Genomic DNA, 16091 nt, shown 5'->3' with positions numbered 1-16091 from the left:
GAGCTCAGAGCAGAAAGGATCACCAGCAACCCTGCAGGGCGTCGGCTGCCTTATATCCACTCAGAGATTCCGGATGTCCAATCACACTGCACCTGTTCAGATGACAGGTTCTTCCCATCCAAATCAATTTCACTACTTCCCTTCACCAGCAGAGGGAGTTCATCAGACATCACAGGTGAAGGGGCAAATGTACTCACAACAGACGTGGGTGAGCCTGGAGGCCGGTATATGACCGCTACTGTGAGGGAGAAGGGACGGAAGAGTCTGATGGTATGGACCTCAAAAGAAGGGAATGAGAGTGATGGAACTGGGGGGATGTCAGGGAACAAAACTAAACACTGTAAAATAATAAATCTCATATGTTTCCCTTATTATCGCCAGTAATTGTATTATTACACAGGATTCTTATGATGTTACATTGGCTCATCATCTTCTCATTCAGGTCTCTACAATATCGGATCCTCTCAGTGAAGATCTTCTACAAAAGAGAATTTTCCTGATTTACCCATCAAGGATGGATATGGACAGAGACAAGATGGTGGAGAGGATGTTACATATCACCCTAGAGATCCTCTTCCGTCTCACTGGAGAGGTGAGAGATTCTGATTATGTCACATTACATCATTCTTATCTATGGGAATAACAGATGGACAGAACTGGAGAAGACTCTGGAAATGTCTGTAGTGAGATTTATTAATGTGTCTCTCCATTACCAGGATTACACAGTGGTGATGAAGACCTCTAGTGATCGCTGTCAGGACCCTATGTCTGAGGGATGGAGAAGACCCCTGAGTCCAATCACAGGGCCTCTACCTCACCCCCAGATCCATGTGGACATCAATGACCAGAAGATCCTAGACCTCACCTACAAGATGATTGAGCTGCTGACTGGAGAGGTGACACTGCTGGGAATGCTGGGACATTATACAGTAACGCTATGAAGGGATCGGGGGATGACGGTATCATTGTATGTGTCAGGTTCCTATAAGGTGCCAGGATGTCGCCGTCTATTTCTCCATGGAGGAGTGGGAGTATTTAGAAGGACACAGAGATCTGTACAAGAACGTCATAATGGAGGTTCCCCAGCCCCTCACATCACCAGGTAATAGACAGGACTAAATACACACGGCCTATAATTATCTGTATGTAGAGAATGAATTCAGTCCCTGTATGTGTTTCCTCCAGATCTATCCAGTAAGAGGACAACACCAGAGAGATTGGTGTTGGATGTTGATCTCCATGAGGTCACTCATCCTTATGTTCATAGCCTTTCACTAGGCATTGCTCCTACTAGCCAGTTTCCTACTCCACACTGATGAGGGGCAATACCCCGAAACAGCTGTCTGTGGATGGATACCATGTTTTGGCATAGGTGGTTTCCTTCATTGGAGACTGCCCTTCCCGTGGTTGTTCCTTCCCGGGGAAAGACCTGGCTAGTCATTGCTTGCGTTGAGAAACATGTGATGGTGTCTCCGCGGCTGTTGATTTACATGCTTTTGCATATTTCCCATAAGGGATGGGGGCATTGCTCTAGATCACTGCGTTGAGAAACATGTGATGGTGTCTCCGCAGTGTTGGATGTTGATCTCCATGAGGTCACTCATCCTTATGTTCATAGCCTTTCACTAGGCATTGCTCCTACTAGCCAGTTTCCTACTCCACACTGATGAGGGGCAATACCCCGAAACAGCTGTCTGTGGATGGATACCATGTTTTGGCATAGGTGGTTTCCTTCATTGGAGACTGCCCTTCCCGTGGTTGTTCCTTCCCGGGGAAAGACCTGGCTAGTCATTGCTTGCGTTGAGAAACATGTGATGGTGTCTCCGCGGCTGTTGATTTACATGCTTTTGCATATTTCCCATAAGGGATGGGGGCATTGCTCTAGATCACTGCGTTGAGAAACATGTGATGGTGTCTCCGCAGTGTTGGATGTTGATCTCCATGAGGTCACTCATCCTTATGTTCATAGCCTTTCACTAGGCATTGCTCCTACTAGCCAGTTTCCTACTCCACACTGATGAGGGGCAATACCCCGAAACAGCTGTCTGTGGATGGATACCATGTTTTGGCATAGGTGGTTTCCTTCATTGGAGACTGCCCTTCCCGTGGTTGTTCCTTCCCGGGGAAAGACCTGGCTAGTCATTGCTTGCGTTGAGAAACATGTGATGGTGTCTCCGCGGCTGTTGATTTACATGCTTTTGCATATTTCCCATAAGGGATGGGGGCATTGCTCTAGATCACTGCGTTGAGAAACATGTGATGGTGTCTCCGCAGTGTTGGATGTTGATCTCCATGAGGTCACTCATCCTTATGTTCATAGCCTTTCACTAGGCATTGCTCCTACTAGCCAGTTTCCTACTCCACACTGATGAGGGGCAATACCCCGAAACAGCTGTCTGTGGATGGATACCATGTTTTGGCATAGGTGGTTTCCTTCATTGGAGACTGCCCTTCCCGTGGTTGTTCCTTCCCGGGGAAAGACCTGGCTAGTCATTGCTTGCGTTGAGAAACATGTGATGGTGTCTCCGCGGCTGTTGATTTACATGCTTTTGCATATTTCCCATAAGGGATGGGGGCATTGCTCTAGATCACTGCGTTGAGAAACATGTGATGGTGTCTCCGCAGTGTTGGATGTTGATCTCCATGAGGTCACTCATCCTTATGTTCATAGCCTTTCACTAGGCATTGCTCCTACTAGCCAGTTTCCTACTCCACACTGATGAGGGGCAATACCCCGAAACAGCTGTCTGTGGATGGATACCATGTTTTGGCATAGGTGGTTTCCTTCATTGGAGACTGCCCTTCCCGTGGTTGTTCCTTCCCGGGGAAAGACCTGGCTAGTCATTGCTTGCGTTGAGAAACATGTGATGGTGTCTCCGCGGCTGTTGATTTACATGCTTTTGCATATTTCCCATAAGGGATGGGGGCATTGCTCTAGATCACTGCGTTGAGAAACATGTGATGGTGTCTCCGCAGTGTTGGATGTTGATCTCCATGAGGTCACTCATCCTTATGTTCAACACCAGAGAGATGTCCCCATCCTCTTCTTCCACAGGACTGTAAACAAGAAGATCCCAGTGCTCCTCAGGATCATCAGGTAGATGGAGAGAAGGTGTCAGGAGATCTCCCCTTTGATGTGTAGACGGCTGTGAAGGTCTTGTGCTCAGTCTTGTTTTAACCACCAGTATTATATGTTTTATACTTGTGTGATGAGAACAGTGGAGATGGCAGGATTAGAGCTGATCATAGATGGGACTTCTCCATCTGTCGGTGACTTTTACAATATTTGTTTCAGGGTGAAGATCTGACCCATATTAATACTACAGAGACATATGTGAGAGATGATGAGTGGTGTAAAGAGGAGAGTGCCACATATGACTACCCAGGTGAGTAGTAACCACTGAATGCAGAGACGTCACAGATTCCTCTCAGTCACCGGCTGTGGCTGCTTTATCGGTGGTGTAGTCCGGCCGTATTACCATGATCACCATTTTGCCTCTAGACCACAACATTCTCCTCCACCAAAACTGCAAATGACTTTGGGCATTGAAAGTCCTTTTCTATAGACCTTACAACCTGGAGGAGCCACCTACTCCCTGGGTTGAGGAGACGCTGACCGTTACCTGCCCAGATCTGTAAACTATAAAGCCAAATGACAGCGTACGTAGAATGTGCTGACAGGTTAGAAAATCACTTGAAGAAAAATATTATGCTGGGCCTGTAAGAGAAAGCGGAGGGTAGTGATGCTGTTGGCTTCCTAGGTCCCTGAGATCTTATCGGATGACTCTTCTCTCCCTTCTGTGCTGCTGAATGTCTCATGGTCCCTACAAGACCAGGTCCAGTCTTTCTGGCCAAACTTCCCTTTTAAAATCGACAATAGTAAATGTGCAGTGAGGCCAAGTGTGAATTTCTGTACAATAACAGCAGAGTTTCCCTTTATCCTGACTTTTCAATTTGTATTAAAACTACCATATTTTTTGGACTAAAGACACACTTTTTTCCTTCAAAAATCTGGAGGGAAATGGGGGGTGCATCTTATAGTTCGGATGTACCGGCTCTGGCGGAGCAGCGGGTCACAGGAGGCTGGAGCCGGTGGCTGCGGCTAACTCCTGTTCCCACTGCTAAAGAGAAATGAATATTCACTGCATTCCACGCCCATGGGCTTGGAGGGCCTTGAATATTCATTTCTCTTTAATCCCTTCCCGACCAATGATGCCACATAGGCATCATGAAAAGCCGTGCCAATATGACCAGTGACGCCTATGTGGCGTCATGAAATAATTGCCCTCCTGCGGGTCGAGTGACCGGGGTCACTTAAAGGTCACCCAATCCGCTGTCATGCCGCGCTCACTGCGGCCGCTCAGGGGGCCCCGTCGGCTGAGCACGCGCACTTCTCATACCCAGGTTTCCACTCCCTCCATGTCGCGCTTGTGCGTGCGCGCTCCTGTCAGGTCTGTCTCCAGGTCGGTCCTCTCTATGGTAAAGGAGGATCTGACCCTGAAGCTGTAGTGGTCATGTGCTATCAGGCATTAGGACCTGACCCGGAAGCTGTACTGGTCATGTGCTATATCAGGCTACCTCTCCCTATGGGAGGTCCCTGATTATTGTTGTGCTTCCTGGCCTAGTCGGTTGTGTCCCTGCCTGGCTGTGCGCTGTATTCAGGTCCTCTGCTCTGCTTTGTACTCTATTGTGCCTCCTGGCACACGTTCTGAACTTTCACTTTGCTTTGTCTCATGCTCAGTCGTGCCTCTTGGCACACACTCTGATCCTGTGCTCTGTTTCATGCTCAGCCGTGCCTCTGGGCACTCACTCTGTCCCTGTGCTCTGTTACGCCTCCTGGCACGTCTGTTGCTCAATTCAGTACTCTGTCGTGTTTCTGGCACGCGTCCTGTTTTGCTCACATCCGGACGTACTGGTCGCTGCACGTCATTTGTGCCCACTTGTACCCGTCTTGCACTATCCTGTATTTAGCGCACACCCATGTATCCAGCTGGTATTCCCTAGTATCCTGCACCTTCCTTCAGACACACTCACTCGTGTCTCCTGTGAACCGGCCGCCTGGTGCCAGCAGTCGTGGTATCTTATCCCCTGGGGCTTGCTCCTGACACTCCCTGTATAGGGGGTGGTTCTCACTAGGCCAGCTCGCCCTGGGAGGGTTGGTGCCATGACCCAGAGGGTCCACTCCAGGAGTCGTCACACCCGCACACACAGGGAGCTTTGTACTTCACCACAGGGGGGGTGGCTTCGCCCCCATGTGGCTATGATCGCTCTGATTGGATGTTAAAAGTGAAACAGCCAATCAGAGCGATAATAATATTTCATCAATGAAATTTGATGAAATATTACAAATCCAGCCATGGCTGATGCTGCAGTAGCATCGGGCATGCTTGGAGACACCGATCCGACCCCCCCACACCGGCGATCTGCCCCCACGCCACTGAATGACAGATCTGCCTCCGCTGTCATCATCTGCTCCCCCCGCCTTCCCTCCGTTCCCCCCGCAGTCCGATCACATCCCCTCCCAACCCCCGGTACCTTCCGAGTGCCGCTGTTGCTCCCAATGTCCCGCGGTCCCGGATCATGGGTGCCGCCATCTTGGAAAATGGTGGGCGCATGCGCAGTGCACCCGCTCAAATCTGCCGGCTGCAGATTCGATTCATTCATTTTGATCACTGTGATAAACTCTCACAGTGATCAAAATAAAATAAAACGTAAATAAACCCCCCCCTCTATACGCCCATAGGTAGAAACAAATAATAAAATAAAGAAAACATTTTTATTTTCATTTTTCCATTAGGGTTTGGGTGGAATTAGGGTTAGGGTGGAGTTAGGGCTAGGGTTGGAATTATTGTTAGGGTTAGAGTGGAATTAGGGTTAGGGTTGGAATTAGGGTTAGGTGTTATGATTGAGTCGCCGAGGAGGAAAAAACAAAACACAAGCTCAGCCCAGAAAATCAGAGAGGTTGGAAACTAGCGGATTGCAGACCCCTAATCCTATCACACAACTAGCAGTAGCCGTGGAGTGTTCCTACGGTGATCCTAGACACCTCGTCACAGCCGGAGATCTAAATAAGCCTAAAGAGAGAAAAGGGAAAAACTGACTGCCCCAGAGCAGACCCCAAAGCAATAGGCAGCCCCCAACATATAATGACGGTGAAACAAGATGAAAACACTAACACAGATAGAAAGATAGGTTGAGCAAACGATTGGGCCCAAGCTAACTAAAAAGGACAGGACAGAAAAGCTGCTGTCTGCAATCCGACAAAACCCTGCTAAAAATATTACCAACACAACTGATAAGCAAAAAGGACCCTGAAGTCACTAGACTTCAAACCCTATATCAGCACTCAGAATATTCTGAAAGCAGAGCAAAAGAGAACACTGATCAAGGATTAAGAATCCAGCACACCCCCGGCCAGGGATGGCTGAACTCAAAAAACAAGGTAAACAGAACCAAAACTAATAAGTTCAATAGCAGAGCAAAAACTTATCTTTGGGAAGCAGGAATCAGACTGGTCTCCAAGAATCCAGCAGAGAAAATCACCAGCCACTCAGAAGGGCGTCGGCTGCCTTATATCCAGTCTGAAGTTCCTGTTACCCAGTCACAATCCACCTGATCAGGTGTTTGGTTTCTTTCATCCAAATCAGCCTCACTACCTTCCTTCACCAGAAGAGGGAGATCCTCGGACACAAAAGGTGAATGAACAGATGAGCTCACAACAGTTAAGGTTGGAATTAGGGTTAGAATTCTGGTTAGGGATGGAATTAAGATTATTGTGGAATTAGGGTTAGGGTTAGGGTTGGAATTAGGGTTAGGGTTAGGATGGAATTAGGGTTAGGGTGGAATTAGGGTTAAGGTTTGGGTTGGAATTAGGGTTAGGGTTGGAATTAGGGTTAAGATTAGAGTTAGGGGTTTGTTGGGGCTAGGGATGGGATTAGGGTTAGACTTGTGGTTAGGGTTATCGTCAGTTTTGGGATTAGGGTTAGGGGTGTGTTGAGGTTAGGGTTATGGTTAGGGTTGGGATTAGGGTTAGGGATGTGTTGGGGTTAGGGGTGTGTTGGGGTTAGGGTTGGAGTTAGAATTGAGGGGTTTCCACTGTTTTGGCACATCAGGGGGTCTCCAAACGCGACATGGTGCTAACATTGATTCCAGCCAATTTTGCGTTCAAAAAGTCAAACGGTGCTCCCTCCCTTCCAAGCCCTGACGTGTGCCCAAACAGTGGTTTACCCCAACATATGAGGTAACAGCGTACTCCGGAAAAATTGCAGAACAACTTTGGGGGTCTAATTTCTCCTGTTACCCTTGGGAAAATAAAAAATTGGGGGCTAAAAAATTATTTTTGTGGAAAAAATTGTTTTTTTTATTTTCACGTCTCTGCGTTATAAACTTTTGTGAAGCACTTGGGGGTTCAAAGTGCTCACCAGACATCTAGATAAGTTCCTTGGAAGGTCTAGTTTCCAAAATGGGGTTACTTGTGGGGGGTTTCTACTGTTTAAGCACATCAGGGGCATATGTAACGACGACTGCAGACCATTCCTTGAAAGTCTGCATTTCAAAACATCACTACTTCCATTCCGAGCCCTGATGTGTGCCCAAACAATGGTTCCCCCCACATATGGGGTACCAGCGTACTCAGGACAAACTGGACAACAAATTTTGGGGTCCAATTTCTCCTGTTACCCTTGTGAAAATAAAAAATTGCAAGCTAAAAAATCATTTTTTGAGGGAAAAAAATGATTTTTTATTTTCACAGCTTTGCGTTATAAACTTCTGTGAAGCACTTGGGGGTTCAAGGTACTCACCACACATCTAGATAAGTTCCTTGGGGGGTCTAGTTTCCAAAATGCGGTCACATGTGGGGGGTTTCCACAGTTTCTTCACATCAGGGGTTCTGAAAACGTAACATGACGCCCGCAGACCAATCCATCAAGTCGGCATTTCAAAATGTCACTACTTCCCTTCCAAGCCCCAACGTGTGCCCAAACAGTGGTCCCCCCCACATATGGGATACCAGCATACTCAGGACAAACTGGACAACAACTCTTGGGGTCCAATTTCTCTTGTTACCCTTGTGAAAAAAAAATTGCGGGCTAATAATCATTTGTTTTAGGAAAAAAATTATTTTTTATTTTCACGGCTCTGCGTTATAAACTTCTGTGAAGCACTTGGGGGATCAAGGTGCTCACCACACAACTAGATAAGTTCCTTGGGGGTCTAGTTTCCAAAATGGTGTCACTTGTGGGGGGTTTCCACAGTTTAGGTACATCAGGGGCTCTGCAAATGTAACATGATGCCCACAGACCATTCCATCAAGTCTGCATTTCAAAACGTCACTACTTCCCTTCCAAGCCTTGACGTTTACCCAAACAGTGGTCCCCCCACATAAGGGGTACCAGCGTACTCAGGACAAACTGGAAAACTTTTGGGGTCCAATTTATCCTATTACCCTTGTGAAAATAAAAAATTGCTGACTAAAAAATAATTTTTGGAGGAAAAAAAAATATTTTTTATTTTCACGGCTCTGCATTATAAACTTCTGTGAAGCACTTGGGGGTTCAAGGTGCTCACCACACATCTAGATAAGTTCCTTCGGGGGTCTAGTTTCCAAAATGGGGTCACTTGTGGGGGAGCTCCAATGCTTAGGCACACAGGGGCTCTCCAAACGCGACATGGCAACCGCTAAATATTCCAGCATATTTTCCATTCAAAAAGTCAAATGGCGCTCCTTCCCTTCTGAGCCCTGTTGTGCACCCAAACTGTGGTTTATGACCACATATGAGGTATCGGTGTACTCAGGAGAAATTTCCCAACAAAATTTAAGATCCATTTTATCCTTTTGCCCATGTGAAAATGAAAAAATTGATGCTAAAAGAAAATTTTTGTTGGAAAATTAAAATGTCCATTTTTTCCTTCCATGTTGCTTCAGTCACTGTGACACACCTGAAGGGTTAATAATCTTCTTGAATGTAGTATTGAGTAGCTTGAGGGGTGCAGTTTTTAGAATGGTGTCACTTTTGGGTATTTTCTGCCATATAGACCCCTCAAAGTGACTTCAAATGTGAGGTGGTCCCTAAAAAAATGGTTTTGTAAATTTTGTTGTAAAAATAAGAAATCACTGCTCAACTTTTAACCCTTATAACTTCCTAACAAAAAAAAATTTTGTTTCCAAAATAGTGCTGATGTAAAGCAGACATGTGGTAAATGTTATTTAGTAACTATTTTGTGTCACATAACTTTCTGGTTTTACAGAATAAAAATTCAAATTTTGAAAATTGTGAAATTTTTAAAATTTCCCCCAAATTTCTGATTTTTTCACAAATAAACGCAAAAATTATCAACCTAAATTTACCACTAACATGAAGCCCAATATGTCATGAAAAAATATTCTCAGAATCGCTAGGATCCATTGAAGCGTTCCAGAGTTATTACCTCATAAAGGGACATTGGTCAGAATTGCAAAAAATGTCCTGGTCATTAAGGTCAAAATAGGCTTGGTCATGAAGGGGTTAATAATAGTGTCTTTCTCTACTCTTCTGGTCAGGACTCATAGTGGCTCCAATGGTCCACCATAAATGAGTGCAGCTCCAGTTTAGTGTTCTCCCCTTGTACATACGTTGATGTTGGGGATGTAACATTTTTTATTCTATGTCTTTTTTTTTTAACCTGTTCCTTCTGTATGATAGTTTGATTGTGGTGGGATCGGCCTTCCTGCCTAATGTGAGTCTGTAACTCCGTGATAGTCTTGAAAAAAATCTCTCCATCGCCTCTTCCAAATGTCTAAGATCTAAATTTAAAGGGAACCTGTCAGCAGGATTGTGCTCAGTAACCTACAGACACTGTCAGGTCAGCGCCGTTATACTGATTACAATGATACCTGGTGATGAAATCCGTCTTGTGGTTGTTGTTTAATCTGTATTTGTAGTTTTCAGTTCATGAAATTCTCGTGCTCTGGGGCGGGGCTGTGGGTGGGGCACTGGGGTGGGGCTGTGGGCGGGGCTTTATGTGGTGCGCTGATTACATATTCATCTGTATTGGCTTATGACAGATCACTGATCCCTCACTGACCTGCCCCCCATTATTACATAATACATATAATAGCATTGATATTATTGGTGATAATGCCTATAATATTGTGGCTATTGTGAGGCTTAGACAAAAAATGTGCAAATGACACTTGCAGCGCCTGTTCAGTAATATCTCTTACTTATAGATGCCATTGCCGGTGACATTTTTCTGGATGTAGTTTTTTATGTAAAATAGGGGGCAGGTCACTGAAGGATCAGGGTCATAAGCCAATATAGATGAATATGTACGTAGAGCACCACATAAGACCCGCCCACAGCCACTCCCACAAACCCACCCCAAAGCACGAGAATCTCATTAACTGAAAACTACAAATACAGATCAAACAATAACCAGCCCGCAGCTGCCCGAAAAAGACAAATCTATTAGATGCGCCAATTCCGACACTTTGCCCGGCTCTTCCCACTTGCCCTGTAGTGGTGGCAAGTGGGGTTCATATTTGTGTGGTTGATGTCACCTTTGTATTGTCAGGTGACATCAAGCCCACGGCTTAGTAATGGAAAGGTGTCTATCCATTACTAACCCCATAGTTACATGGTAAATAAAGACACAGCCAGAATAAAGCCTTTTATTAGAAATAAAACAAAACAGTTTTCCTTTTTTATTTAAAAATAACAAACACAGTTATACTCACCTAACGCCTATTTCCACCAAAGAGCTCGTTCTCCTGTAATAAAAATAAAAAACAACAATATACCATACCTGTCTGTCGCTCTGTCCCACGCCGTAATCTTTATCTGGGGGATAATTAGTTTTCAACCTTTTGGTGCCAAGATGCGACCGTCCAGGTTGAGAACCACTGGTGAATGAGCTGCTGTAAGCGCAGTATCATTGACCAGCAGTGACATCATCGAGGTTTCCAACCAGGCTGAACTGCAGTGACCTCAGGACCGTGGGAAAAAGTCAGTGATGAGGTCACCACAGTTTAAGCTTAGTGACTTCACAGCAGATCACCGTGAGAATTCTGTGGGTTATTTTTAAATAAAAAAACGAAAACTGCGTTTTGCTTTATTTCTAATAAAAGAGTTTATTATGGCTGTGTATTTACCATATAACTATAGTATTAGAAATGGATAGGTGTCTTATAGACATCTCTCCATTACTAAGCCGTGGGCTTGATGTCACATGACAATACAAGGGTGACATCAACCCCACAAATATGAACCCCACTTGCCACCACTATAGGGCAAGTGGGAAGAGCCGGGCAAAGCACCAGAATTGGAGCATCTAATAGATGTGGCTATTCTGGGCAGCTGCGTGCTGCTATTTTTAGGCTGGGGGGGTTAATATCCATGGCCCCTTACAAGCTTGAGAATACCAGCCCCCAGATGTCAGCTTTAGCAAGGCTGGTTGTCAAAAATGGAGGGGACCCCAGGCCGTTTTCTTAAATTATTAAATAAAAAAAACTGTGGGGACCCCTCTTTTCTTGATAACCAGCCTTGCTGAAGCTGACAGATGAGGGTTGCAGCCCCCAGTTGTGAGTTTTGCCAGACTAGTTATAGAAAATACAGGGGAACCCATGCCGTTTTTTTCATTCATTTACTTATAGTGCAGGCGGCGGGTGAGGAATACTCCCATCATCCGCTCCTGCTGCCACTGTTCTTAGTAGCAGCAGGTGTAGGTTGAAGGGGGTAATAGACCCAAAAGCCCCCACCTGCTATCATCATTCTCACTTTAATATAACTCTCATCATTCTCCCTGCCGGCAGAGCAGGGGGGAATGATGAGAGCGTCTTCAGCACCGGCCACCGGGGAACAGGGCTTACTATAGCGCTTCTTCCCTGCCGGCCGTCCATGTGGTACTGATGCTGCACATGGTTGTCACACGGGTACCACAAGTATTGCACACATGGACGTCTCCGGTACCGGAAATATCAGGACGTGTGAAACCGGCCTTATACACAGTTCTCTTTAAATGCCTAATATTTCTTCTTGAAACTCATCTGACAGAAAATATTGGAGCTTAGGATAGTATAGATTGTGAAGTCTCTGAGACCCATACTCTAATTACCCCAGAAAGGTTTCACCACTAGTTACTCATTTATTACTGATGGAGACTGTGGAGTTTGATCATTTCAGTAGTTCCTAATCAGGCTCCATTATTAATATCTGACGTGTGTCACTTTATGTGGTGGTAAGTTTGGAATTCTTCACAAAGGATAATAGAAAACAAATGGATCTTACAAATTATTTTCCAGCTTCGCACTATACCCTATATACGGTTGTACACTACTGTCTGGTCACATGGCAGTGTTCAGAAGGGAAGGAGCGCCATTTAGCTATTTGAATGCAGATCTAGCTGGAATAGTTTGCAGACATAATGTATTGGGAGCACTGTTCATGGTCACCTGGCAGCTCAAAAGATGTCCTCCATGAACATGCTTGGCTCTATCTTCTCTGCTTTCTATATCCCAAGGATTGCCTTGCTCATTGCCCTTTTACACCTTTACATGGATCTGGACTTACACTGGGACCTCTAGGCTTGGACCATGGTGTTACCTGCTATTCTGTGGTGTTAGATGGCAAGAAGAATAGTCAGGTAGCTGGGTCAGAACCAGAAGGACAGAATCAGAAGACACAAGAGTAGTCAGTAAACGGGCCACGGTCACAACAGGAAACAAATACACAAGTCACAAGCTGAGCACAGAGGACTGAACCAGAGGAGAACAGCGCTGTATCTGGCAGATTCCGGCCATGTGCTTTGCGCTTTAGTAGGGTGTGGTACTTTCCAATTGGCTGAAGTAGGGAGCAGATTACTCCAGCTGGACAGCAGGAACAGATCCCAGATGAGATTGGACACACCATATGCAGAAGCCCTAATATAACTAAATGACAGAAATCCAGAATAGTCGAAATCCCCATAAAGTGATTCCATTTTATAAATTAATTCACTGAGGGTTATAATCCTTAGGAGGAGTGAATATTTTGACTCCACAGTCACGTTCCAGAAATTAACACGCAGTGGATGTTGGAGAGTGAAAATTACACATCTGCCATTTTATTACCCAGCACATAGTGCCCAGATTGTGCTCCAGGAGACACACACCAAAAATTAAGTGGATTCTTCTCACTATAATATTGCTCAATACAGGGATCCTAAATGTTGTTTGCGCACACTGCAAGACACCGAAGTGAGAGCGGATTTTGCTGGATTGGTTTATAGAAACCTTGTTGCTTTTCAGCAGCCTTTGAGCCACTAATAGTGCGGGAACCTCTGTTTTTCCATTGACAGATGATGGACCTGAGTGGGGACTTGTTTTTTGTGAGATGAGAATTGGTATTATTTTCGCCTACATAACATTGATTGGTTTCTTTCTATTCGATATTTGGGAGGCAGAATGAACAAACAGTTGAACACCGCACACTACTGGTTCATCCAACAAGGTTTTCTATTAGACTGTGAACTGTCATTGTCTTGGTAAATAATTAAAGTTTTATACATAGCTTGCCATTTTTATGGACAGTTTAAGTAGAAATGTTCAAAAATATAAAACTCAAGGATATTTTATTAAAAAATAATTGTTTTTATCTTAGCAGATGACTATACCAGGAGATCAGAGGGACAGCTGACATCTTTAATTTTGAAATCTGATGATCTTGAGATCCTACAAGATACAACTGAAGTGATTGCTATTACTCCAGATATATCATCATCCATTCACAGCAAAGATCTGCCATCTGATCCTATGAAACAGGTCCCATCTTCTGATTCATTACTGACTACTAAGGAAAATCAAAGTCACAAAAGAGGCAATAAAAAACAAACTGCTCCTAAAGCAAAGAAGTCATTTTCATGTTCAGAATGTGGGAAATGTTTTAACAAGAAATCTCATTTTGTTGCCCACCAGAGAATCCACACAGGAGAGAAGCCTTTTTCCTGTTCAGAATGTGGGAAATGTTTTGCACATAAATCACATTTTGTTACACATCAGAGAATTCACACAGGAGAGAAGCCTTTTTCCTGTTCAGAATGTGGGAAATATTTTGCACGGAAATCACATTTTGTTAACCACCAGAGAACTCACACAGGGGAGAAGCCTTTTTCATGTTCAGAATGTGGGAAATGTTTTAACCAGAAATCACAATGTGTTATTCACCAGAGAACTCACACAGGGGAGAAACCTTTTTCATGTTCAGAATGTGGGAAATGTTTTGGACAGAAATCACATTTTCTTACCCACAAGAGAACTCACACAGGGGAGAAGCCTTTTCCCTGTTCAGAATGTGGGAAATGTTTTAACAAAAAATCAGATTGTGTTACGCACCAGAGAGATCACACAGGGGAGAAGCCTTTTTCATGTTCCGAATGTGGGAAATGTTTTAACAAGAAATCAAATTGTGTTAAGCACCAGAGAACTCACAAAGGGGAGAAGCCTTTTTCATGTTCAGAATGTGGGAAATGTTTTAACAAGAAATCAGATTTGGTTAATCACCATAGAACTCACACAGGGGAGAAGCCTTTTTCCTGTTCAGAATGTGGAAAATGTTTTAACAATAAATCAAATTGTGTTAAGCACCAGAGAACTCACACAGGGGAGAAACTTTTTTCATGTTCAGAATGTGGGAAATGTTTTAACATGAAATCAAATTGTGTTAAGCACCAGAGAACTCACACAGGGGAGAAACCCTTTTCTTGTACAGAATGTGGGAAATATTTTGCACAGAAAGCACATTTTGTTGCCCACCAGAGAATTCACACAGGGGAGAAGCCTTTTTCCTGTTCAGAATGTGGGAAATGTTTTAACAATAAATCAGCTTGTGTTAATCACCAGAGAATTCACACAGGGGAGAAGCCTTTTCCCTGTTCAGAATGTGGGAAATGTTTTATACAGAAATCAGATTGTGTTAAGCACCACAGAATCCACACAGGAGAGAAGCCTTTTTCATGTTTAAAATGTGGGAAATATTTTGCACAGAAATCACGTTTTCTTACCCACCAGAGAACTCACACAGGGGAGAAGTCTTCTTCCAGTTCAGAATGTGGGAAATATTTTAACCAGAAAGCACTTCTTGTTAGACATCAGAGCAGTCACATAGAGGAGAAGCCTTTTTCATTTTCTTAATGTGGGAAATATTTTACTTGGAAATCAACTGTTAATAAACATCAGAGATGTCACATAGGGGAGAAGACTTTTATATGTTCATAATGTTGGAATAGTTTTAACCAAAATGGAATTTTCTTAAATTGGTTGTCTCTTGTCATTCCTCATGTTTGCTGACGAAAGGAAAAAACTAAACCTTATTAATTGCAAATATAAAACTATACCCATAATTCACCCCCTGAAGGTTAGTCAGTAGGTGACTAATAGAAAAAACATGTACCCCACATCTCAGTATATAGGGTGAGGTGACATTTACACACTCTCCAAGCCTTTCATTTCTACGGGTTTCATCGTCCTCACCAAAGGCGACTCATCAGGAGACTATTTAATATTGACCTTTATTCAAGCGAGACTAAACAAAAAAAAAAAAACTAAAATCATGTATCATGTTATTCAGAACAGTCAGAAAACTAGCCCCATATTGTCAGATCCCAGACCTCAATCTATATACTTCGGAAGTTTATAAGCCCCTCCAGTGTCAGGAATAGATAGTATGAATTTGAATTTACCAAATGGCTGCAATGAAACAAAGAGTGAAAAATTTAAAGGGGTCTGAATACTTTCCATACTCACTGTATCAGTAAAAATAACTCCTCTTTATTAGGTAAAGTATAAAAGAATTGCGCCATTTTCCGATACCCGTTGTGTCTCCATTTTTCATGATCTCGGGTTGGGTGAAGGCTTATTTTTTGTGTGCCGAGCTGACGTTATTAATGGAGACCATTTTGGTGCAGATACGATCTTTTGGTCTTTCCTTTATTGTATTTCAATGCAATGTTGCGGCCAAAAAAAGTAATTCTGGCGTTTTGACCTTTTTTCTCGTTACGCCATTTAGCGATCGGGTTAATTCTTTTTTATATTGATAGATCGGGCGATTCTGAACGCGGCTATAACAAATATGTGTATG

General features: G+C 44.0%; 1 protein-coding gene across 1 annotated transcript in view; it reads left to right on the top strand.

The window, feature by feature from the left end:
• The window catches only part of LOC141082434 (uncharacterized), a 30004-nt gene extending 14737 nt beyond the window's left edge, over window positions 1-15267 (top strand). Inside the window, exons 2-7 of the mRNA XM_073566377.1 lie at window positions 443-592; window positions 717-896; window positions 979-1102; window positions 3000-3097; window positions 3296-3386; window positions 13620-15267. Coding sequence (XP_073422478.1) covers window positions 515-592; window positions 717-896; window positions 979-1102; window positions 3000-3097; window positions 3296-3386; window positions 13620-15145 — 2097 coding nt within the window. The 5' untranslated portion in view covers window positions 443-514 and the 3' untranslated portion in view covers window positions 15146-15267. The remainder of the gene's footprint in view (window positions 1-442; window positions 593-716; window positions 897-978; window positions 1103-2999; window positions 3098-3295; window positions 3387-13619) is intronic.
• The last annotated feature ends 824 nt before the right edge of the window (window positions 15268-16091 follow it).

The sequence above is a fragment of the Dendrobates tinctorius genome, unplaced genomic scaffold, assembly GCF_039654945.1.
Source record: "Dendrobates tinctorius isolate UK_male_01 unplaced genomic scaffold, ASM3965494v1 ptg000017l, whole genome shotgun sequence".
NCBI classification, from domain to species: Eukaryota; Metazoa; Chordata; class Amphibia; order Anura; family Dendrobatidae; genus Dendrobates; species Dendrobates tinctorius.
Note: the sequence above shows the minus strand (reverse complement) of the source record. Positions and strands in the feature narration are given on the sequence as shown.